Source organism: Malurus melanocephalus, unplaced genomic scaffold (genome assembly GCF_030028575.1).
Source record: "Malurus melanocephalus ecotype Western Australia unplaced genomic scaffold, MMel_1.1 scaffold_23, whole genome shotgun sequence".
NCBI classification, from domain to species: Eukaryota; Metazoa; Chordata; class Aves; order Passeriformes; family Maluridae; genus Malurus; species Malurus melanocephalus.
In genome coordinates this window covers 783,742-809,643 of record NW_026623255.1, presented here as the reverse complement: position 1 = coordinate 809,643, position 25,902 = coordinate 783,742, and the positions used below count along the sequence as shown (strand labels likewise).

At 48.8% G+C, this 25,902-nt stretch overlaps 2 protein-coding genes across 2 annotated transcripts in view; both read left to right on the top strand.

Annotated features, from left to right (window-relative positions):
• The window catches only part of SEC63 (SEC63 homolog, protein translocation regulator), a 155,798-nt gene that overhangs the window by 41,496 nt on the left and 88,400 nt on the right, over nucleotides 1–25,902 (top strand). The gene's annotated exons all lie outside the window — the stretch shown is intronic.
• The window catches only part of OSTM1 (osteoclastogenesis associated transmembrane protein 1), a 10,010-nt gene continuing 9,388 nt past the window's right edge, over nucleotides 25,281–25,902 (top strand). Inside the window, exon 1 of the mRNA XM_057390118.1 lies at nucleotides 25,281–25,462. Within this exon, the coding sequence (XP_057246101.1) occupies nucleotides 25,281–25,462 (182 nt within the window). The remainder of the gene's footprint in view (nucleotides 25,463–25,902) is intronic.

Sequence of the window (25,902 nt, the reverse complement as noted above, 5' to 3'; positions counted from 1 at the left end):
CCTGCAATAAATTTTCTGGTGCTATCGAACAGCATTTGTACAAATCCCCTGGAAATTGGTACATTACTAATGAAGGTGTATGGGCAAAATTGAATCTCAAGTGTGGGAGAAGATTATTGTGACTATASCTGTAAGAAACATGAGAAAACATGTAAGAAACAGGAGAAAATGGTGACTTACAGATGCTTTTTTTCTCAGCTTGTAGTCCTGGAGTTGCAGACCAAATTTGTATCCTTGATAGGGAATTTCACTGCATTTTTCATGGGKTTTTTTCCCCCTTGGCAGATGTGACTGGGAGCAAAGCAAACAAAAGTCACTGGAAACACCATTTTACCATGATTTCACAGTGAATACAGTTTTGAGAAGGCTGGTAAAAGGACACACTATTATTACTTTTTAACTATATTCAATATAGCAGCACTTATAAGTGACTGAGAAGGCTGAAAGTGGCTTTTGAGTTTTTTCAAACTTCTTAAAATGGCACAAGAGGGAATAGTTACAGCAGAAAAGCCAACAGAAGGCCAGTCAAAACTGGAGGAAGTTCTTTCTCCCAGAATCAGGAGCCTGATTTTGGCTGTTTGTGCAGTTTCTCCCCTTGCCATCTTTAAAAACATCATGGAAGGTATTTCAGGSGAAGTCTAAGTATCTAGTAGATAATTCCACTTAACTTTAGACATCTGCTCCTGTTTTCGCATCCTGAGTGTCTTTTCCTATTCACAGTGGGCAGGCGACCACTTGTAAATCTCACTCTTTTGACCTGTTTCAGACTGCCAAGTCAAGATAAGATGAACTGGGCCCTGAACATGTCTACTCCACTCCTTGGAGTATAGAAAGGATCTGGAGAGCAGCTCCATCTGAGTTAGGTTCATTCTTGAAACTGAGTGCTTCAGCTAAAGCAGAAGCATTTTCTTGTGAAGGGACTCCAGCATGTAACACCTTGTGGGAGGATTGAAGGATCGCTGGAGAGCTGTGAGGTGGAAAAGGAGCTGGCTAGAGAAGAGAAGACAGTTGGCTGTGCTGGGGCCATGCTGAAAGGGAATTTAACTCCTGAAATATCTCAGGAAGATTTGTATTTTTAATAAAATACAAAAATACAGCAGCATTAGTTATAAAGAGAAAGATGGGCCTCTTTATGAATATARTGGAGATTTTTTTAATGATGAAAAATGTTCTTAAAGGTGAATTGGAAGCATATTTGCTTGAAGCCAGTTCATTGCATAGAAATGCAAAAGAAGAGGAAAAAGTACCTCCTCCTCTTACTCACCACACTCTGACCATGAGACTCCAAAGTTAAAGGGTTGCCAAGYAGGCAAATGCAATTCCAGTTTATATCAAATGAGCTGTTTCCAGTAGAGAAAGAAAAACAGGAGTGCTGTGCTCTGCCATGCACTGAGACTTCCTGTGGAATTCTATGAACAAAACCTGCAGAAATGGAGGCTATCACAAGTGACTAAAATAAGGTCTAAAGACCCAAGAAAAGAGCATGAGACCTTGCAGAAGGGATTAAAGCAACTTCTGAAGGCTTTGCTGAAAGGCTTAGGAGATGGCCTGAGACTGGAGGTAAAATTTTTTAGGGGCAGCAGAAGCTGGAACAAGTTCAAAATAAATGAATAAGGAACCAGTAACCAGATGGCTGAGGACCAGCAGCTTTTCCGGGGACAGGGGAGGCCAAGGAATCTTTGGCAAGCTTGGAGGTTACTAACTGAGCAGGACAGCAGTGAGGATTAAAAAAGCTAAAAATACCAACAGCACAAGGAAATCAGAAAGTTGCAAAAGTCAGAAACCTGATGTGGAATTAAGGCTGTCAGAGGACTTCTGCTGCCCAGCTTTATAACACTGTCACAACTGCAGAAACAGGAAGGGAAGATCAAACAAACTGTACCAATACATAAGGAACTGGCTAAAAAAAATTGCAGTGAATGATCTGAGAAGGCATGCCCAGAACCCTTGTGTCAGAGAAGATGGACAGCAACAGTGTTTCCCAGGAACCAAATAGGCCTGGAACATTACCTGCAGAAAAAGAAAAAAAAAAAAAGAAAAAAAGCTTAGTTTCCAAACTGGGGCACACATTCCAAAACCAGAAACCATCCCAGCAGGCTGGGGCTCACTGGGGTCTCAGGGAAGAGAAGGGGAGAATCTACCCAAGCTAAGAGGAACCTGAGGAACCTTCCCTCCTGGCACATCTCCAGCAAAGGCGGCCAAGATGCTTTGGCAAAGGACCAGTTCAGAGGGACTCAGCTGGACTTGGCCTGGCCTGCAAAGACCAGMAAAAGGAGGCCAGAACAGTTCTGAGAGGTGCTGGAATTTGTCACGGGGCTCAGCTGCAGCTGTGTGCTGAAAGGGGACATTGCTGCRGGGCAGAGAGAGAGGAGCTCAGTGCTGCAGACACAGTGAGTATGGGCAAGAGTCTGCACATGGGATGGGAATCCTCCTGATGGCMCTTCTGAGTGATTAGAAGGAAGGATAGAGTTGGTTTGTGTGAAGGGGAAAATGTTTGCTAAGCCCTTAAATTGCTTATTTAAGGGGAACAGGTAGAGAAACGCCACAATAACTGTAGCTTGGAGCGTGGCCACAATGGAGCAACTGGTGGTACCCAGTGAAAGCCCTGCCCAGCTTTGCAGGGGAAAAGCTGCAGCCTATTGACCTCAAAGTAAGAGGAAGTAGAAGGGTCAGAGCTGCTGCCCCAGCCCTGCTGGGCAGGTTTGGCCTTGGCCAGATCTGTGAGGGCTCACCCATCCTGAGGGCAGTGGGACCAGTTGAGCACACACGTGGTGGGTGGGCATGGGCTGSAGTGAGGAGGGTGAGCACCACGCAGGCTGCTCCACAGCCTTGTGAGAGACCAACATCTCAGCAGCGGGGTCTAGACTGTCACCCGTGCAGGTGTTGTGTGGATATAAAAAWATCCCATCTGGTGGAGGAAATTACCTGGCTGACTGGAGAAGATGGTGCCACAATTAAGTCTATACTCTGCCGGGGAAAGAAAGCTGAGGGGGATCTAAGATGCATCTCGAGGTCAGGGAAATCTTGCTGTGCATCGTGGTGCCTGCAGAAGCAGGTTGCTTTGGAGCAGAAGTSCAGGTTTGATGCTGATGCCATGATGATCCTCGCTTGCTGCAGGCTGGCTCTGTGACAGAGCCCCTCAAGCGCTCATCTCGTGGCAAGAGAGCACTGCTTGTGCTGCACCGTTTGTGTGGTGGGCTGCTTAGGACAGAGAAAAGCTGACCAAATGTTATAGGAAGGAAACTCCCCCAGGCTGCAGGCAGGGTAGATTTGGTGGCCAATAATTTTTGCAGTCCTCCGTCGAGCCAAAATTCTTGCTGACACCAACAGAGCCAGAACATATGGTGACTGCAGTTGTGAGTTACGGGCAGCAAACACAGAGAGTGGGAGTGCTGGGTCAGATGTCCTTTTAATGACTCTRGTTAATGAAAAAGACTATGAAGCTCTGCCTCTGGTAAAGGATCAAGGATAGTTCCTCTGAGTCCTGAAGTCACTTGTTSTACTTCATAATGAAGACTCAAGGCTCATCTTTAGAGGCAATGACCCATTAAACTGCCCCACACTGTCTGGGGAGAAGGCATTGTACAGACCACTGAAGACCTAAAGGTGCCTTCAGCAGCAACTTGGATGTCATCCACAGGTCTGGCGAAGGGAGGCAGCGCTGTGTGCCTCAGGACAAGGCAGACCATGCTGAAAGAARTAACATCATTTTAGGTGTAGCCACTGTCGTGAGAGAGTAACACCTTGGATATTGCAGCCTGCTTTCCATACTYAGTTTTAAGAAGAGTTGGCAAGGGGCAGGGGAAGCAAAGAGCAGGGGTGAAGGGCAGGAGACAGCATTTCTACTGYGTCAGTAAGCAGCACTTGAAAGTGCCGGTTTCTGGCTGACACTGAGTGATCTTGGAAGCAGTCACTGCAAAATAGGTCCCTCTCAGCCTGTCTGCTCTGCCGAGATGGCTCAGGGCACACTCAGAGACTGCTGGTGAGAAAGGCTGCATTTACAACTAGCCTGGGATCAGATMAAGGCTACCACTGAACTTGAGCTTCCTGAAACGAGAGTTGCGCTGAAAAGGGGCTCCTTCTCATGGACACGCAACCTGGCAAGAGAGAGTTTTCTCTAGCAAAAAGAAAAATATGGCTGTGCACAGGACTGGGCAATTTCCCAGGCAGTCACAGATGTGCAGAGTTTTGTGGGGCTCTGAATTTACTACGAGGACCTTATTTGTGGGTTTGCCAATATTGCAGACTCACTACATAAACTGGGTAAGAAAGCAACAACTGCAGTGGCGTGAGAGATTTAACCACTTCAGAATTAGGGTTTGTTTTTTCTTGGCAGATCCATTTTTAAAACCCCAGAACAGGTTTGTAACCCCTCTGGACCCAAATGCAGGTCCCTGCAGATGGAAGGCTGCTCTGAAACCAAAATATATAGGTTATGTCAATGTGAATTGACAATGTGATTTAGTATTTAATTTATAATATTTAATTTAGTATTTAATATATGAAGTTAAAGATCAAATATCAAAAATGGTCTAAGTAATCCAGTGACTTAATAAAGAGGAGTTCAGAGGGGCAGGTTGCCTACAAGTGGGAGAAATAGTGGAATCTATAGTCAGATCCACTCCCTGGAATAAGAAAGGTGCTACAAACCACTTGCCCCAGCTGCCTGCTGGAAGTCAGCTTCAAATATTTCCCTGAGCCAGATTGCTCAAGGGAGGTGCTCTACATGAAAAGATGGTCTCCCTGCTTCCATACCATGGCTCAAAGTTTTCCAGTGCATGTCCTGAAAACTACTCTTGGATCAGATATACTGGAGAAATATAAATATTTCCCAAAGGCTCTACTTCGGATGTGACATGTTGAGAAACTAGAGAATCTGTTGGCAAATGCCGTCATTAGAGAAGAACGGGACAAAGAAAGAAAGCCCAAGACTTTCTTCCAGTCTCCTGAACTCCTCCTGCACACAGCAACATCCTCAGTGAGGAAGACAGTCTGTTACATGGTTGTACATGACACTTATTGTACTGCTGGTCATGTCATCAGCTGGAAGAGAGAAACACAGATCCCTTTACTTTCGTGGAACAGCACCCGCTCCCCCCAGTATCAGATTCAGCTCCTCTGCTGAATTCAGATTCAGCAGATTCAGCTCCTCTGCTCTTCTCCACTAAGGGAGAGCTTTYCCCCCACAATTTGGTTTTCTGGGTGCTGCTTTTTGCTGTGGACATTGGGAGAAGAGCAAGATGTGTCCTCCAAGAATGGACCTTGGAAACAGWTGGAAAGATAACTCCTTGCACAGCCACCCCTTGCCAACTTCTGCCTCTGAGGACAACCCAGCATGTTTAGTTGGGGTATTTCTCTTGCACTCTGCTGCAGGGAGGGATCTTCCTTCCTAACTCCCGCTGGCTCTGCAGTATAAGAATTTAATCCCAGTCTTGGGAAAAAGAACATTTTTTTTTGCTTTTCCAGAGAGTGAAAAAAAATAAAGCTGAGATGAATCCTCAAAAATTACCTTGCTCCAATCAATCTAAGTCCCTATCTAAAGCTCCGAAGCCATAATGCATTTATGAATAGAGTGAATAAAATGTAACCTCACCTGCTGCAGTGGGAATGGATGAGAGGGGAGACTGGGAGCAGAAAGGATGAACTGAGACAAGGGAAAGGATGAACTGAGACATGATTGAGGAGATGACGAAGAGCAGAGACCAGATTGTCCCCTGCATCATGTACAGGATGTCACCCAATAACTGACTGCCGAGAGACTGTGGGGTTTTTCATTGGCATCCAAAACTATGGAGGGGGTTTTTGTAGGCCCAAGGATATGGAACTGTATCCCTTCATCTGGGGGGATTTGGGACAGGCAGAGGCACCCACAGCGGAGGGAACAGGAGTTGCAGGTACAGATGGAGGCAGCGTGGGAGATAGGAAGGGAAGGAGGGCATATCAGGTTTGCAGCACTAAGAAACAATTCTRGGCATGGCAGGTGTGGAAAGGAGAAATCTCTGCTTGGAAGGAACATCTGCAGGAACATCAATGTTTCTCCACTCTGAGTCTGTTCAGCCATGTCTTCTGGTACATCAGGATGAAGAAGAAGTGCCATTGGGAAAACATCCTCTTTACCTAGTGCTGCAGGAGTTGCTGTCTAAGCCCTTAGTACTTGCTCTGGATTTTCCAGARGTCCCAGGGGAACTGGGATCCCTCTGTGCTTTACACCCTCAAATGTACTGGGGAGAGGGGACAGCGTTGCACACCTGGGAGCTCTGTCCTGCTCTGTGGAGACCCTAAAGAGAGAGAGGCTTGCTCTGAGAACATGCTGCTCCTTAATCAGCAGACATTGCTCTAACAGATGGTGGAACAAACACCACTTCCTACCATGAGATATTGCTTACAATATTGCCTCATAGCAAATAAACTGAAATTCTAAACTTCCCAGGTCATGAACTCTAGGCTGTCTCGGGGTGTGCCAGGACACACCAGGGCTCAGAGCACAGCAAACCTCCCAGAAGCAGCRATCACACCCACAGCTCATGAAGGTGGCTCACTGCTCCCTCCGCCGGGGCTCTTATCCAGGGAAGCTGAGGAGGATGTGTTCTTTAACTCCGTTGGGCTTGGGATCAGGTTCATATTCCTTTTGAAATCCTTGCCACATGTGCAAACAAGTTGCACTGGGTGGTGTAATTTGAGAACRAAATTAAATGAAGAGGTGACGCGCCAACAGTGTACACAAAACAAGGGAAGCGTTTCCAAATCACAAGCTGCCACGGAGCAACGAGTTTTTACATAATGGCAAAATTAGGGTTTGGATGACTGGTATTCTTCAACAAACTTTTCAGAAATATTTCCTGGAGCAAACCCAAAGAGAGAATCCTCATTTACCCTATTCCTTTCATAAGTAATTGAATTCACTTGTTTAGGGTTTCTGCCTCCTCCACCTTTCATTCAGGGGCAATGTGAATTCTGCTAATCTCTCTACAAAACAGTCAATCTCCTCTAGTCTCACTAACCATCATTCAGCCACCCAGTAATGAAAAATTGCTTTGATCCTCTCTGTTTTCTTCATCTCCAAAAAATATCTCCATTTAAAAAAAAAATCAAAAATCTTTAATAAACTATTCCACCCGAAGAAATGTGTATGATTAGTTCAGTGGATTTTCTTTTTCCCCTGCAGTGGTTGTTTGAGAAACCCTGAGTGCTAAGAAGATTGCAAAAGTGGTTCATAGCTTTGGGAATGGGCATACAGCATTAACATGAGTGTCCAAATGGTTACGCAAGCCATGGAAAATTACGTAGAGGAGAAGAGGGAAAATGCAGGGAGTGGATTAGTAGGCACTCTTTCTGGATACCACATTTATGAGTAAATGTGGGTTACAGATTTTTCAGACTGCAGCCTTTCTGCTGCATGCAGATACCCAGTGCTGTATTCACACCGTGTTAACTTGGAGAAGCAGGATGGTGCTTTCRACATCCATTCAGGGAGGAGATCTGAAAACCACCTCCCCAGGAGATTACATTACTTGTCAATCATCTATACACAAGACAGAAAACTTTCCCCACTTTTTTTTGGGGGGGGGTGCAGCTTACTGCAGCCTGTCCACCTTCGTTGAATGCACACATTTCTACTGGTTCATTTTCAAATGTGAATTTTTCACAGCAATCAGMAAAAATTAAAACCTGTTCTGAAAAAAACACACCCACACTCCTTCTTCTTTGTTCTTCTTAGGAGAAGTACAGAATTGCAGAAAGAATGAAAAATATTGGACTTCTGTCTGAGAGATGGTAAATAAAAATTAATCCTTCCCAGTCCTTGTTTTCCCTGGTTCTGTGGAAGCCACAAGCACAGTCATTTCTCCACTGGTGAAAGTAGGTGCTTTTTGTTATTCGTCTTCATCCCTTGCAAGAGAGTATAGCCAGCTTCACACGGCACAAATCTCTGTTAATTTCTGTGATGAATTTACAGGCTGATTTCCTCCTGCCTACTATTCTGAGCCATCAGATCAGCTGCTGCAAAGTAATCTGTGACACCTGGAAAAAAGTTACCCTGCTTTGAAGTCATGCAGCACTCTTCAGGAGAGAATCGGAGGCACACTGCAAACACTTGGAGCCAGATCAAGGGAACGCTGCTAGTGAGTCATTTTACTTGAATGAAACACACTTCCATTCCCCACACAAATATGTGTCTATATGTGTGCTTTTATTTTCCTAGACACATTAGTTTTAGTTATTTACCCATTTGTGCTCCAGATAATTACATGCTGCGGATTCAATTGCATGCAGATTTATTCTTCACTTCCTGTCCTAAATTCTCTGCAATTAAACAGCTGCTGTGTGCTTGGTGTAATAAATTTACACAAAATCTGGGATGGTTTGGCATAGCAGAAAGGTTGTTTGGCATGGGCTTAGGACGGCTACSTTACGTACAACTGTCAGCCCCTGTGCAGGTTATGCTTTCCCTCCCAAATGAGAATTGCCCTTCTGCAACCAGAACGGGCCATTTGCATGACAGAAATGTTTACAGATTTRTAACTTGTTTTGCTTGGCTGTTTTCAATACTACCTCCCAACCTGAAAAAGAAGATTTCCTTAGGTTTCCTGAGCAAAGTCTTTTGAAAGACCTAGTTGGAAAGGAGCAAGAAGAATAAATTCTCCAGGAAGCCTCTGTCTGCMGAAATACCTCCACTTAATTTTATCAGGAGGAACTTCCTCCTGTCACTGCTGAGAAGGGTGGSAAATAGAGGAGGGGCCTTTTTTACRCMTTTCTKTGTATACCATAATATTTTGCAGCATTTTGCACTGTCATTAATCAAACACACAGATCAGACGGTGATCTCATCCTTTGCCAGGGCACTCGCTGACCTCCATCCTGTTCTGATCCACCTGCCTCGGGAGCAGATCTCACACCTCCAAATCAGGCATCTCCCCTTTGAGAAGTGCCCATCAGCCACGCAGTGTCTGCATCTCCTCTGGCATTTGTGGCCTCAAATGACTGTGGTCTGTGTGCCAGCATGAGCAGCACGCTGTTCTTTTGGGGGAGCAGATGTAAAGTCTGCTCTAGAGGGGCCTGCAGACTGGAATTAGAGATGTACTTCTGTTTATGAGTTAGCACACGTGTCTTTTTGTTTCCTGATACCTTCTGAATAATGAAGTCAATGAGAGTTAAACTCCTCAGCTGTGATTCACATATTCATTAATCCCCTGCAGTAACAAGTACAAATTTTACAGCGCATACAGTGAGCTTATTACCAGTGTAAACAACTTGCTGCATCCAAAAAAACGTGTTGCAGGAATTAGGTCCCATTGTATTGAACTGAAGGAAGGAAGGGTTAGAAAAAAAATGCTGTGCTCTGCTACCTAGGCTCAGATGGCTCCAAACTGGTTATTGTGCGACAGCAATTCTGGATCTTGGAGTGAGAGCTGCCCACATMATTTCCACAAGTGTCACTGGGGTTTGCTGAGGCCCCACAGGAATTAACAGGGATTTAGCAAAGAATGGGAGTCACTAAAAATGCCTAGAGAAACAACACATCTGAGCACAAGAGGGATCATTTATTTAATTYATCAGTTGGGGGTGAAATGATGCCTGGCAAAAGTGGAGAGCAGATCATGCTGTATTTCTTCAGCAGGAATTTCCAAGGTAGACTACTTTTCAGGGATCGCCCCACAGGCTGACTTTTGGAGTYACATGCAGAGGCATATCCCTCTCTCAAGGGGCTCTGAAGGCATTTCTGTGCTGTGTCTGCTCCCAACCCATCTCCACAGAGCTGAACTATTGTGGTTCTCTTCACAAACCCACACGTGGTACCCGTGCAGCTGCAGGACTGCAGATGCCTCTGGATTAAAGGGAATGTGACATGCTCAGGATAATCTTTCATAGGAAAGGGTGAAGAAATTAGTTCTTTTTCAAGAAGCATCCATCTCTTCATTCCCACTCTTTCCACAACCTGTGACTGTGTCTACCCCTTCCCTGAAAATATCCAATTTGTTTGGACTTAAATAAACAAATCAAGCACCCCCTTGTCCTTGGTCATTTGAGAAAGGATTATTTTCCATTTCTCAAAACACTTTGACTCAGGTCCTCTTCAGGTTATAGAGGATTTTCCCTTTCCTCCCACCCCTCCATCCACTCAGTGGAAGAGGAACAGGATGAAGCCCATGGTATGATACAATTTTTCTCGTGTTTTATGCTTTTCAAAGGCTCAGCTCTAATCCACATTTTCTTCCTCCTGTGAAGTTGTAATTATCAAGGATTCTGATTCAGCTATGAGGGAGCTCTGARCCAGATAAAAATACTGAGTGGATGGGAGCAGGTAGCAAGTTATGAGCTTGAGGCTGTCTGTAAAGATGTGTGGAGGAGCATCTCTGCAAAGGAGGCTGACATGTTTAGTGACATAAAGTGGCTTGACTGTTAGCTTCTTTTTTTTTTTCCTTGCTAAATGACAAGACAAAGCCACCTCTGCTCTCCTCCAACTCCCCTCACCCTCCCAAGCCATCCCCTTCCCCCTAGATGCTTGGTGTTTCTTCTTTTAGAGGGGAAAAGAAAAAAAAAANAAAAAAAAAAAAAAAAAAGAAAAGAAAGGGAGAGAGACATTTTCTTTCACACAAGCCCTCAGAATTACAGTTCATGAACTATTCAGTAAACTGACCGGCATGAACCTCCCTTCAACGGCCTAATCTAAGGGGTGGATCTATGTGTTTTGTTGCTTGTCAAAAACAATCACTGCTCGGCCCATTACATTTACAGCACGTCGTCCTTTAATTGGTGTAACACACTGAGGGCTGAAAGGAAGAAAGTCCTACAAAAGCCCCCGAGTGAATGAACCCTGACTCACACAAAAATACTCTTCAGAAGTTCAGAGCTGGGCACTAACAAGGGAGGTAGAGAGTTAGTTKGAAAAGGGGTTAAGTTCAGAAATGTGCCACCTTGAAGACCCTCCCATCAAAGCCATGATAGCATTGACAAGATGCAGGGGGAAAAAAGTTAATATTCCGGCCTTTCGGGTTTGAAGGGAATGCGGGAAAGGACTGGAGATTCCTCCCGGCTCCCCTTCCCGGCCTTACCCTTTTCACTTTGGGGCCGTTCTCATTGTGTCCTTCGACTGCTTAAGAAAAATACGACAGAAAAAAAAGAAAAAACTTCACGAAAAGCGAAATGCCGCCCGGGCCGGGCCGGGCCAGTCGAACGCTGACCCAGCCCGGGACAAAGCCCGCGCCCCCCGCAGATGCCACCTCCCGCCCTGTCCCCTCGCCGGGCGCTGTCCCCGGCCCCTAATGATTAGACTAATTAGCAAAATCGATGTTTAAACGCCCGAAGCCACACTTCAGGGGGAGGGGCGATGAGGGTGCCGGGCCCCGGGGCCCCTCCGCTGCTGCCCAAAGCCCYGCGGCGGGACTGGCTCCGCCCGCCCTGCGCCCACCGCCCCGGGGACACCGGCGGCAGCGGGGAAAAGGGGCCGCGATGGGACCGGGCTGTCGCTCTCTTGCACCTTCTCTCCAGCTCTGTACCTCTGCCGATACCACCTGCTTCCCTCCTTTCCTTTTTCCTTTCCTTTCCTTTCCTTTCCTTTCCTTTCCTTTCCTTTCCTTTCCTTTCCTTTCCTTTCCTTTCCTTTCCTTTCCTTTTTCAATATTTTTTTCCTGTCGTCCACCTTTTACACGGACTGTAGCTTCTGAGGGATTTTTCTATCTCTCTAAAGATACAATAACTATTTTGATGTAAATGGCGAGGCTTGGGTGGGTCCCTGGGGTAGAGAGTTAATGATTCTTCTTACACCGGGCTGTTCTTTCACTTTTCCTKCGCGCACCATGTTAATAAATTAATGCACCTTTCATTACCCGTACACGCATCAAACCTCAGCTCTGTATTCTGCGGCCTGACCCGCGTTCCTACACTTTTGTGAGCAAGTTGCCCTCATGCTAAGGCTAGGGCACTTTTAAATGCAGCCCCATAGTCCTACCCAGGTTTGTAATCCGTCAAAAAGCCGTTGATTGCTGCAAGCGTTACTTTTCATTAAGAAAACTTAGAAGCAATTTGGAAGAACCCTTCTCAATGAATACATTTACCCCCAAATGCTTTTTATTCTTCGCCTATACTTGATGAGTTTCTCTGGCACAAATCAGTTCTTACAGGCACAGAATGGGCAATCCCCTGATCCCCATCAATTGTCATCCAGAGTTTGGGCCACTTTGACCGCCAATAGTGGGGAAGTCAGAGCTAATCCTCAGAAGGAATCACGGGAAAAGAAAAGCAACAATAACCAAGTCAAGCGTAAAAAATGAAAGAGAAATCTCTATTATCACTCACTACATTTCCCAGCGATGTACTGAAAAAATCAGCTCGTTTGTCATTCGAGTCAGACACCCGGAGAAGAATATGGGGTCGTGGTGGGTTGGTAGACTCACACGACGTAAGGAACAATATTTTAGAGCAAAAGGCCTCTTCATTTGCCAAATCCTCCTCACATCCGCCATAACCATTAAATACAGACTGACTTTATTCTGTATGGGAAGAACAAGGGGAAAGGAGCCTTCAGCCACATAGCCAGACAAAAGTCCAAAGAGCCGGGGACCGGGGAGGCGAGGCGGGAGGAGCGCGGCCACCCTCCTCCGCACCGGCCCCGGGCCCCGGCTCAGGGGGTGTGCGAGGGGACGGGGGGTGTCGGGGGCGGGGGGAGGTTTGTGAAGCAGGGTGTCTGTCTGTCTGTCTGTCTGTCTGTCTGAGGGCGTGTGAGCAGGTGAGCCTGCCGGGAAGGTGGGGGCTGTGTGCGTAAGAGTGTGCTGGGGCGTGCAAGGGGCTGCCGTGCAGTGCACGTGTGCGAGAAGGGGTGTGCGAGAAGGGGCTTTGGGAATGCGAGGAATCCTCGCACTCGAGACGGCGGCGCGCGGGTGTGGGCGCCGGCTCAGGGGTGTGCACGGAGCGGGGGGAGAGGGGTGTCCGCCCCTGGGTGCGGGGTCTGCGTGGATCGTTGTGCGTGAGCGGGAGCGGCTGAGGAGGGACACGTGKGGGGAGAAGGAAGGTGTGAACACGGGAGAGGGCGGGAGGTGGCTGCGAGGGGTGCGCGTAGCCGGGACACCTGGTCCTGCCCGCAGGGTGGTGYGCGGCGGGGCCGGCCGGGAGCTGCTGGGGGGCGAGAGAGACAGTGAGACTTTTCAGAGGCGGCGAACACTGCAGCTTTCCACGCTGACACCTACAATTAGCCCAAAGAAGGCCGTGAATCCTTTACTCCCCGGCCAAGCGAGGGGCAAAGTTAGCGCTGACAGCCAGCTGCCAAGCGTCCCGCGGCTGATACCTTTCGGGCAAGTAAACAACTCGATAGCCACCAGCCTGCTGCTGGCCCCCCGGCTTTTGGGGGGAGCTTCCCCAAAGCCCCACGGGTGTGGTGTCCTTCCTCCCCGGAGGGCTGCCCGAAGCTGAGGGGCTTTGCTCGGGTTCGGGTCTGTCTGTGCAGTCTAAGAGGGGGCGAGACAAGACGGGGGACAAGGAGGAAGAGAGACGCTCTGGTGAAAAGAGGGGCAATGGCTCCACCCGTGCTCCGTGGGGAAGAAGGTGTCCGGGAGCCCGYGGGCAGCGGGTGGGAGTGGCCGATCCCAAGTTTGTTTCTCAGAAGGTGGGGGGGCGGCGGGCGCTCCCCATTCCCCGCAGAGATGTGGACTCTGCTCGCAGGTTGCCGCAAAACTCTGTCCCTAGTTTTTAGCAACCCGCAGGCTCACCATACCTTGGTGCAGATTTTTTATTTTTCATTGGTGTGAGGCTTATGGTTTTTTTCACTCTATTTTCTTTCAACCGACGAATAAATCTTTCACCAAAGGGTTTGTTTTTGCTTTAATTTTTTTTTGCCCTTTCCTCCCCATTTCTCGTTCTGTTCCCCACCCTGCAGATTTCAGTGCAAACCCTCCACTCTCTGTGGCTGGGTTTCTTCTGTGTTGCCGGGGGTTCTCGGGGCTGCCTGCGTCCCGCAGGTTCGGTGCGGCGGCGGCCGCGCACACCGGAGCCCGGAGCRGCCCCGGGGACCCGGCCCGTCCCCGCTCGGCAATCCCTGCCGGGGAGCAGCACCCCGGTCGCGGTGTCCTGGCCTGAATTTACATAAAAGTGCGGTCGCTTTGCATCATCCCTCATCTCGAAAGGGTGCTTGAAGAACTCGAGACACTCTGCAGTCCTAATTAGTGATTTTTGTCCTCTTGTTACGGGGCTCAGCAGCTCATGCAAATGAACTCTTCATCGCCGGCACCATTACCCCTGCGCCAGAATTAACTGACTCTTATCTTTAATGATATGCCGCTGAACTTCTCGGAGCCCGGCTAGCTTTTTATCTTGATTACTCTAATCAATAAGAAATGATAGAGTAAAATTATAAACTCTATTGGCTTTTGAATGTTGCCGACAAGCCCTCTAGATGCGCTCCCCTTTCATTGTTATTTATTAAAATGATCTTCAGCTAACTGCGGATGCAAATAGGGAAATGAACCGGCGAGGGGGCCCTGCACGGAGGGATCCCCCCCTGCTCCTAGATGGAGCCCCGCCGGGTGGGCTCAGATGGGGGCAGTGGGGCTTTGTAAACAAACGGCTCTTTTTGTACCAGAAGCGCGAGTAAAAAAAAAAAAAAATAAACCCAAACCAAAACAACGACAACCCCAACCACAATCCCCCAAGCGCTCCCCTTCACAACAAACTAGGACATAAACTTCCCCCTCCTCCCCGAGGCCCGACGCCCTCGGGAGCTGCCTCGGGGAGGGGGCGGAGAGAGGGCAGGCACGGGTGGGAAACGGGAAGGTGTCCCTGGCCCGCGGCTTCCCGTGGGGGGAGCACACGAAGGACCCGATCCTGGCCGCCCTCTCCCCACCCCGAAGGATCCAGAAGCAGTGTGCAGGATCCGTCCCTAACCCCCTTCTCCCCGGAAGGCCGGCGGACACCCGCTCCCCGCCGGCGGTAATAGGGGATCAATACTAAACCAGCGGCWGCCCAGGTCGCCGCGGCGGAGACTTTTCCACCGCCTGATCTGCACAGGGCTGGCCGGGAATGCGCCCTGCACTCCGCTGCCCCCCTCGCCAGCCCCCTCRGTCCGCCCGAAAACGTCTTTTCTTATCTGTCAGCAACAATTAGATATCCTTGCAGTGACAGAGGGATGCACGGCACCAGCACTTTGTCTCKGGGGAAGGAATACGTGGCTATGCGCGCACACACACAGGCACAGAGAGCGCCAATTTTGCTGCTCCCTTTTCCTCCCCCTCTTTTCTTTCCCCCCTCTTTCTTCCCCCTCCCCTTTTAGAACCTCAGGGAGTGGCACTGAACGGGCCCGGCGGCTGCCCGTAGGTCCCCAGGGATGCAGAGCCCGCTCCCCGGCGGCCCGGGCTGCCCCTCGCCCGTGGCGGGTACAGCCCCTGCGAAGGAATTCGGGCACATCCCGGGCTGGCAGCACGGATCGCCGYTCCTCTGTTCCGCCCCGCTCCTCTCCTTCCTTCCTTCTTTCCTTCCAGCGAGGAGTCAGTTTGCTGTCAGCGCTSGAGATTTTAGCTAAATTGTTAGGTGGGTGCGAGAAGAGGTTTTTGGGTGAACATTTTCAAGGCTGTCGAACAAAAAAAGGATACATTTAGTTATCTGCATGAAAATGAAACCTCACTTAAAACGATTTCTGGGGCAGAAACACGTTGGCTCTAATGAGTGGTCTGGGGGCCGTCATTTCGTCCCTCTCTGAGAGGCAGATTTCACGGCATTTCCGAATTCCGGGGCTGAAGTTTGTACAAACGCCCGGCTCTTTGCGATCACCCATGGGAGAAACTCTCCATATTTATTATGGAGATTATTAYTTATCATTATTATTATTTCCACCCGTAGTCTTTAAGCCTGTAGAATACCAACGCCTGTAGAAAAATCTTGTCCTCCTTATGAGTTTAATTACTTTTAATATTTTCAGTATAAACATGTTCTTATCTCTTTGGAAGATAATTAATCAGAGCAAAGGAAGAGTTGCAATATCTAAGATGAGTTGGACGGATAAAATAAAATTAAAAATCCATGACAGACAAAAAAAAATTATTTTCTTATATCGGGTACATAGTGGGTTTTTTCCTAAATATTCAGAGGACACACAGGCACATAAAATACGTAATTGGCGTATAATGGAGCAGTACACAGGGGGAAGACTAACAAAGTAGTCGTAGGCATGAAAATTGAAGTTGTGTGCCACAAAGACAGACCCTTCCATGGGGGAAGGGCTGAATGTGGCAAAATCATGTAAAATCTTCGTTCTCAGTAACATCTCGTTATTAGGAATGATGACTAAACCTCCAGGATTATTCTGGACTGTAAGTTATCAAGAGCCCACTAATTTCACATTAAAACCCATTGACTGCAACAGCGTGATTGAAGGGTTTTTAACAATTAACATAATCAGAAAATGAGCGGAGATAATTTTTATTCAACTCATTACTTTTTAATCATGTATTTCTTTTAATTAATATCTTCTCCGTGAAAATAACAAAAAGCCGAGTCCCAGAGCGGCCCCGGGCAGGGGAGGCGACCCTGGCGGCGGCGGCGGGGCGGGCCGGGGGGCTGGGGGCGGCCGGGCCGGGGGGCCCAGGGGAGCGGGGCGGGAGGGCGGCATCGCTCCCAAAGCCACCGCCGGGGCTGCAGCCACGGCCGCTCCACGAAACAACCCCTTCAAACCATGCCAAAAAACCCCGCTTGTATCCTGCTCTCCGACCCCCGTTCTCCAAACCCCCTACCCAAGGGGTGCAGGACAGCCTCGGCATATCCAGGATCCCCGACGCAGCACCGAGCGGGCTTTCCCCAGCCGTGCCCGCGGCCCTACCCTGCCCAGGAGAAAAGGGTGGGGCGTTTTTGGGGGGTGGGAAGCCACCCCCAGCCCCGGGAAGCTTGCCTGTCCGGTCGCTGGTGTCAACAGGTTGCTGCTGCCACTCACCCCCGCGCCCTCCGGCGCCCACCTCACCGGTGACAGGGGCAGYGTTCCCGGCTCCCGTGGGCGTGAGCCTGCGGGGGGGTCCCGTGTACCCCTGGATGTGTGCTGGATTTCACCGGCTCCTGTCCTTTCCTCTGCTGAGTTGTGGCAAGTTCAGGGGTTGTGAGTAAGGGAACACCTGGCTCGTAAAATAGCCCCGAATCTGGTCTCTGTATTTCCTCGCTCTGTAGGGAAGAAAAAACAAACCAAAACACAGCTGCTCTCCAGAGGTCTGCGTGGGAGTGAGCCCCGGGGGTTGCCCCAGCGCTGTCCTCGTTGAGACGTGAGCGAGGGCGCACCTGAAGTCTGTCCATCCTTCTGTCCTCCCGTGTGCACACTCATCTGTCCTCTCCGCCCCCGCCCGCCCCACGGTGCCCGCAGTGTGCGGGGACAGCGGGGGACAGCGGCTGCGCTCCCACGGGCGGGGGCTCCACGGGCGACGCCGGGGCCCAGCAGCTCACAGCAAGGAGCCTTGCAGGGAGAGCTCCGGCAGCGGCTGTGGACAGAGCTCTCAAGCGGGGGCTGGCCCCAATCGGGGTCTCTGCGGTCTGTGTCTGTGTGTGTGTGTGTGTGCCCCCGCTTTCATCGCGAGTGAACGTGTTGAAAATCCCGTGGGAAACTCCCGAGATCACCCGTTCCTTACTTTTTAAAATAATTTGTGGACAAAGGTACGCAGACTCTGAATAGCTGGGAGACGGTGAGACATCAATTCAAGTAAGACAGTCCCAGACATTCACAAGTCCGTGCTGCTGAGAAAGGCTTGGCCGAGCTGCTGAAGAATTGACAGGTCCGTGTTGAATAATTAACTCCTCTCTTTCAAACACTTCAATTAATACAGTGTAGAAAGGTAAGAAAGTCAAATTCTATTCTTTTATAGATTCTTGCAATCTGACCTCTCCTCTGCCACTGAAACTTCCCTTGGGGAAATTCGCTTGGGGGCCTTTGCCCCTGCAAGGGACAGTGCAACTGTCCCCTTGAACATGGACTAGAGCTAAATCCTGCCAGCCAGAGATTCCAGGGGCACAGTGTGGGCAGGATGGCCAGGTTGCCTGCACTATCCCTGMAGCTTGGTTTGTACAGTTCCTCCTCACAGAGAAAGCTCAAGTACACAGTATTAGATCAGTTTTAAGATTGGAAAAGGGCTGTGGGTTTTTTATCTGTTGTTGTTGGTTAGTTGTTTAGGGGGTGGTTTTTTGGAGGGCGGGGTGGAACAAACTTTTTTAAAAATAAAAACACTCTAAATGAAAATTAAAAAGAAGCTATTACAAATAAAACATCCATAAATATCATCCCAGCATTGTAAGTTGCATTCACTACATGTGGTATTTACAACTGAGACAGTATTGTTGTTTGTGTTTTTTATATAAATTCTGTGTGAATCTTTGGAAGAGGAGAAGTGACTTTCAGATCGTAGCAGTAAGCTGGAACTGAAACATGATGATAAATAYTGCAAATGTGAAGGCAGCTGTTTACAAAATTTCACCCAGTCTTCAACTGCCTGCAGCMTTTTGGAAGAGCCTGTTGGCTCCTGCTGTCCATCTGGTACTCAATATTATGTTTACACCCTCTTGACCAAAGCATGGTCCCTTTCTTGCAGGCACACAACCTCGGCGAACTTCACTGAACAGGCTTGAAAATCCACAGACGAGTAAATTTGGCCCTTTGTGGAAACACAATGGACGAATGTTGGTGACATACTCCAGGTGGGAACAATGCTTGGCTCTTCCCAAGTTCCTCGCASCTCACAGCAGTGCAGTGGCTGCAGCTGGCTGACACTCCACAGAGATGCAGCCACGGTGAACTTTCCCTACACAGGTGTCTCTGCCARCCCTCTACCAGCAGGCACCTTGTTGTTACAATAACTTAAAATTGTGCTGAATACTCTTTTCTGGTTTTTTTTTTTTGTTGTTTGGTTGTTTTTTTTGTTTTTTTTTTCCACAGAATCAACATAGATGGGGAGTACTTCAAGTAAGATTGCAATTCTGTGGGATAATCAATGCTTATATTTGACATATTAACTGAAATATCCTGCCATGTTTATGCTGTCTTCTGTTAGTATTCATCTTGCTRTGATCCTTTAATCAGAGAAGAAAGGAAAAACTTTTTCTAGGAAATTATGTTAACGAATAGATAATCAATCTTCTACTACCACTTGTAAAAAGAAGTACCTAAGTACAATTCAAAGAAAAGGTGTGAAGTAAAGAACTCACCAGGACAAATATATTGGTAGACACTTGTCAAAATAGTCTTTATCCCTTAGCTGAGTAGTTCAGATGTTCATATCAGCTCCAGCACCATTGCTTCAATCCTGGCCACATGTGTGCAGGAGGGAAGGGCTCCAGCTTTCTGGAGGGTGTCCTCCGCTGGCTCATCCTGGAGGGGCTGCAACACAAAGAGTGAAACTTGATGGGTGTGGAAGTGGATCCATTGTCTGTCAAAGCCCAGCCATTTTCCCTTATGAGCCATATTTTAGGCTTGTGCTTTAGGAAATTAATTAAATTCAATGGAGATATAGGAGTGGCAGGGAACAATCTGTGCAGAAAGGAAGAACAGTTTTGGATTGCTTCCTGCTGGAGAGGAGACTGGGATGACACCACACTGACAYCAGGGTAACTAAGAGCAGACCTTGGCTCACTGGGTATTTCTGAGCATGGACATCTGAGTAGACACATCTGACACATCCACACTGCAGTGAGCTATAAAAAGAATATAGCTTTCATACTATTTATGTTGATGAAGAAGTTATTTGTGGTAATTTTGCTACGATGCTGCTTTTAATCATTCTGCTGTGTTTTAAACWTTATCTTCAAATGTCTTTTTTCATAGTTTATTTTTCTATACGTTAGCTATTTCACTGGTATCATCCTGTTTTACTGACATGTAAAATATCCAGTCTAACAGCTCTTCTTTCATTTCATAACGAACAGCACAATTAAGACTTAATTAGATGCGTATGAGTAAGGAAATGGCAATGCCACACAGGACCTTAAATGTGATATCATTCAATTGCTCAAGTGCAGCATTCTGGAAAAAAAAAAAAAAACCCAAACAAAAAAAATCCCATCAACTTACTTCTAGCTGTATCTTTACAGGCTGGCATGATTGCCACTGACAATTATTGTTTTTCTAGTAATTATTCTAAAAATACAATGCACTTWTTTCTTTCCTTTTCCACAGTAAAAACTTTGACAGGTGCATGGAAATTACATTTCTCTGTGCATTGGATCCATAAAGAGGATTATATGCAAACATTTAAGATCTAAGCAAAGATCATATGGCACTACATATGATTTCTGAAGTTGTTATGCTGTTATATGCTTAGAGAAAATAGAAGCCTTCATTCAAAGATGTGGAGTAGTTTTCKCTCTTCAGAGGTGTGCTGGTGCTAAATAGGGAAGAGGGGTAGCCGATGGATGGCCTGTCTTTGTGTTGTCTCTATATGTGTTTGGAAATGGGAAAATTACTGCTGGCTTTCTGGTTTACCATCCCAGGTCACTTTAGTGCCTTCTGATAACCCAGCCCTGGGGACAGGAAAATGTCCAGGGYTCCTCCATCCAATTTGTTCCAGCTGAAGGTGGCTTAAGCATGCACCAGAGGCTACAACAACAAGCTTCAGGAGCAGGTGGATATGGAAAATGGGTCCTGGGCAGGTCTTCATGGACAACGATGGTCAGAAAAATAACCACTGATCCTTCGAGAATGTCAACTGCATGCCCAGCCTCTCTCCAAGTGAAGAGCTAGCAAAAAGGAGTGGGATGTACTAGGTGGCATCTAACCCTAAACCTTACTCTGACATGGAGGGGGTTTGTGTTTCTCCAGAATGGGATATGGTCATTTGGTTTAGGTGAGCAAAGAGTCTGTTTCACAATTTGCCATACAGTTGCCCAAGACAAACACATTGCAGTCAAGTTAGACAGCCTGTCACAGCAGACCCAGTCACAGCTCTTCGGAAAACTGTGATGATATTAGTGTTTCTTTATTTCATTTGGCAATTCAGGGAATAAACCAATTTGCAGAACATTCCTAAAAAGAGCGTTCTGTATGAGGCACTGGTACACATTCTCTGTAAGCCCAACATCAATGAAGTTATAGTTGCTGATAGCAGTTTCTTGTGCTTATCCAGAGAATGATGTTCCTGAGTGTGTCTTCACTTCTCAAGCGTCTGATTTTCCCTGATCTCCCAGGAGCAGATGCAACATTATCATTCCTGAAAGGTCCAGGCAGGATTTGMCATCTCATTTGCAAAGGCGATGATAAATTTTGGGGCGTTATGAATTAAGCACTGAAATGATTATGAATCAACTGCTTTTTGTTTTCCTGACCCGTGAGTCCTTTTTGCTCATTCTTCATGGTTTAGTGCAGGTGTGACTCTATCTTCTTGCCCTGAGAAGATTTGCTATTTGTTATATTCTTTGCTATCACATAGAAAAGTAATGCTCTGGATGAACAGTGCTAGCAGGCACAGTAACTCAGGCTGGTCAGAAATAGTGCAGCTAGACAGGTATTTGTCAATCACTTTTAAACAAAGCTCACATAATCTTTTRAAAATAAGAATTGGCTCAGACAACTCCATGGTATTGCCAGGGTGATTTTGACTCGCAGCTAACCAAAAAATGCCTCAGCACACTGACACTTTATTTAACACTTGTTTCTTCACAAGTTCATTGTCATGGKTGTGATGAAGATGTGTGTGTGCCCTTTATTAATCACATATGTGCTACTGTTTTCTGGACCACTTCCTGATGCTCTGTGGATTCTGGAAAAGTCACTGAATTGGGCGACTCCCAGTTAGGGTTTGACCAGCCACAATCAACACACGAAGGAGCCAACAGTGGCCCTGTGAATTAAAAGGGACATGCAGGACTGTGATGGAGGAAGAAAAGCTTTCCGCAGGCAGGGAATATTTGTGCTAAAGAGATACAATATAGTAATCCTATATTCATGTTGAGCTCTGTCATCTTTGCAATGAAATTGGTCAAGATTAAAAAATATTTCCATTTCCACAATGCCAGAAACACCTCTCTGTGGACAACTCTCACACCTCCCTGCTTTTGCCAGCCCCTGTTTCAGATGATAAATAGTGTATCTTCTGTGCAGCACTTTTGGCTTAGGAGGCAGAGCCCTTTTTTCCTGTTTCCTCCTGCCCTCTGATCTGTTGCCTGCCCCAGTCTCCCTTCCAGAGGCACTCCCCAAGCACCCAGTCTGTCAGTCACCCCTTTCACTCTTACTCATCAATTAATTTTCTGGCAGTGACTCGACGTGGATAACCTGTTCCTCTTTTTTCAGCCCTCTGGTGTAAAGATTTTATCCAAGCCATCATCCTTTGGAGATAACAAGAAGAGAGTTGAAAAAAGGAATTTGTTTCTCAGCTCACTGTGGCACAAATCAGGAGAAAGAGCACTGAAGGAATCAGGGAGACAGACAATTAGAGAGGACGAACAGGTTCACAGCTTCAAACTGTTCATTTTCCCTTGTTTGCACTGCCATCCCCTCAGATCCGGCAAGATGGCATAGGGAATCAATACTCATTTGCTGTGTTCTATTTCTGCACATTTAAGGTAAGATTCTTCCTTCTGCTGAATAATGCACTTCCTGTAGTCAGGGCACATATTGAAACACTCGGATGTGTTTTCAAGAAAATTGGATATATTCACACAAGATTTCTGATATTCTTGAATATTTCTGAGATTTGCTGGCCAAGACCAAATCCTGCTTGTGAGTACAATCCCTTTGATGGGGGTGAGCATAAAGGTAATGGCACCATGTCTAGAACAAAATTAACTGAATGACAGCTGGGTTCCCAGTGTAAATGCCGGCAACTTCTTGGTAACCAGATTTATCTATTATCAGAGAAGGGGATCACGCCTTCTTCAAGCCCTGGTTCTGAAACACGGCTGAAAAAGTGACTTCCTATCTTTTGCCTTGTAGTGTAATGTTTATTACTGATAAGAAGAAGCACTTGGTGACCCGACATCTTCCTTATAGGTCTGCAGCAGCCAGTTACACCGCAGAGATTTAATCTGAAACTCTTGAGCTTTTTTTTTGTTCTTTATTCTCCCCCTCCTCTTCTTCTTTTTAATTTTTTTTCTTTCTCCCTTTTCCCTTTATTTTTCGTTTTCCAGASCCCCGAAAGCCCGTTTCCACACACAGGAAGAATATATTCTCTTGCAGGAGAATATTAAAGTCTCTCAAGACGTGGGAAAGCGCATCCGCCTTGACCCGCGAGATGAAGGCGCAGCTCTGTCCCCACAGCCGGTCCCTCCCGGTGCCCGCAGACCCTTGGGAAGGACAACCCCAGCGAGGATGCCGAGCGCCTGGCCTGGGGCGTGTTTCCATGGTTCTCCCGGGATGCCGCTGCTGTCGGGGCGGTGTGGGACAGGCCGAGGTCCCTTGGCAGCCCCCTCGGTGGGGCGATGYGCGGGAGTGCTGCTGCCCTCTCCCGGGGGGATGCGGGCAGCCCGGCCGTGCCGCCCCCGCCCAGCCCAGCTCCCGGCTCGGGATACGGGGCTCTGTGGATGCCGGCTGGCCCGAGGTGTCTTAGGGGCTGCCAGCGGCCCCTGTCCCCGTCTCGGGGCTGCAGGTACCGGCTTGGCGAAGGCAGCGCCGCCGCCCCAGCGTTTCACTGTGTTTTGGCCGCACCCTGCTCGGGAGCGACGGAAAGGTGACAAGGTGACAATCTCCTGGCGCCGGGGACACCCGGGCACACGCGCCTTGCTAAGCAGCCTCAGGCTTCCACACGCAGCAGCCTTGCTAGATGCGGTCCCCAAACCCACAGGCTGTGTGGGATTGTCTGGCCTTGGACCAGACCTCGGCGGGACCTGCTTGGAGAYTGGGCAGCAGGGCTCAGGGAACGGCCGACACCCAAAGCGGGGCTCTCGCCCTGGCCATTTGCAAGTACAGGCARTATAGTACATTTTGACCACACTCTCGCTTTTCTCGCGTCGTACTCATGACGTGGTTTTAATTTGTTTTCATTCATTCCTTTGGAAGCCAGTTCTTCAGGGCTGAGGCATTCAGGACACTTGGAGAAGCCAGATGTTCTCTGTTGGGTGCTCTTCACTTGCTGATGGCATCTTTATCACCGCCTTTACTTCTGTGTTTTCACAACCTACCTCGGACATTTCCATGCCGTGACTTTTATTGCATGATGGGCACAAGCCAGCACCAGGTGGGTCAGATGGCACGGTGCTGGTGGAGCTGGGTATGACCCACTTCAGCCTGTCCTGAACTCTCTGCGGCTGCCAAAACTCACGGCAGTGTCAGCCAGCACTGTGTGCCATCACCACTGCCATGTGTGCAGCACTGAATCAGCGGCAAAAAAATGGACGGGGCCATTCCTGCTCGATTCTGTTATTCCCGAAGGCACCATGCTATGGAATCGCAGGGCCCTGCTTTGTCTCTCTGCTGTGTATCTTACCACAGCACTACAAACCCTAGACTTGGTGAGAAGCCCATGGAAATGGTCGAAAAGAGTTTGAGTCAGACAGGATAGGCACCGGGGCAAGGTCCTGCCAGAGAGGGGTGTTATCAGACAGCCTGSCACTTTAAACCCCGGTGAGAGGTTGGTTATCCACTGCTCTACTCACTGCTCTTGCTCTGAGAAGAGTTTTCCTTTGCTGGCTGTGGTTTTGTTCAGAGTCGACCACGGGGAAGTTTGGTCCCATATACCAAAAAAAGTGTCCAGCTTCTGACAAAAACTGGGAAACGCTTTGTTTGAAAGCAGTTGCAGTTTATTTCTCAATCAATTTCTTTCTTTGGGGGATTTTTTGGTTCTTAAATTGTCGCTGTATTTCAGCATATTTTAAAGTCACTTCCCACACGACTCTTAAAACCCCTTTCCGGATGAAGAGGGTATTACCGGGATGAAAGGCACGGCACAGGAACCGCGCTCCCCGCCGAGCAGGGTGCGCGCAAGGCAGGGACAGGTACAGCCCGCACCCATTCCCGGCCCTGGGGACACTCCAGCCCCGTGTCCCGGGACAATCCCCGCCACCCCGGGACAATCCCCGCCACCCCGGGACAATCCCCCTCCACCCCGGGCTGAGCCCCATCCCCGCCCCTCAGGCCCCGCCCCCCAGCGCCCCCCGCTTCGGCGCCTCCGGCGGCGCGGCCCAATCCCGTTATCCCGCCGCTCCACAGCCTCGCTCCTATTGGCCAGGATCTCTGATCGACGTGCGGCAGAGCCAATGGAAAGCTCTGTCGCGGCCGGGGGCGGGACATCCTGCGTGCCGTGCGGTGCGGGCCGCCCCCGCCGCCTGCCCGGTGCTGCCGCGGCCTGGGCTGGGCCTGCCCGCGCCCGGTGCCCCCCGCGCCCGCCGCGCCCCCCGGTGCCGCCATGCCACACAGCTTCAAACCCGGGGACCTCGTCTTCGCCAAGATGAAGGGCTACCCGCACTGGCCGGCCCGGGTGAGACGGCGGGGCCGCGCCGCGGGGGGACGGAACGGGAGGGGGGCGGGGGTCCTGGACCGGGATGAGGGCGGGATCGGGTGGGGGGACCGGAGACGGGATGGGGACGCGTACTGACCGCTGTCTCCCGACCGGAGGCCGCTGCCGGGATGGAGATGCCATAACGGTATCTGTACCGGGATTGGGATCCCGTACTGGGAGGGGGATCCCATATCGGGATCGGGTGCACGGTACCGAGATGGGAACACATACCGGGATGGAGATACCGGTACCGGGATGGGATGCCCTGTACCGGGATGGGGGGCTGGTGCCAGGGTGGAGATGTTGTAACGGTGCCTGTACCGGGATAGGAGGATCTGTACCGGGATGGGAACCCGGTACGGGGATGGGTGTCCCGTTCGGAATGCGGGACCCAGATCGGTGTCTGTCATGGAATGTGACCCGGTGCTGGCATGAGGGACCTGTCCCAGCACCCAGACTGGGGTGTGGGGTCACATCCCAGCGATCACACTGGGTTGGGATGTCCTGTACTGGGATGGGGTCCAGTACC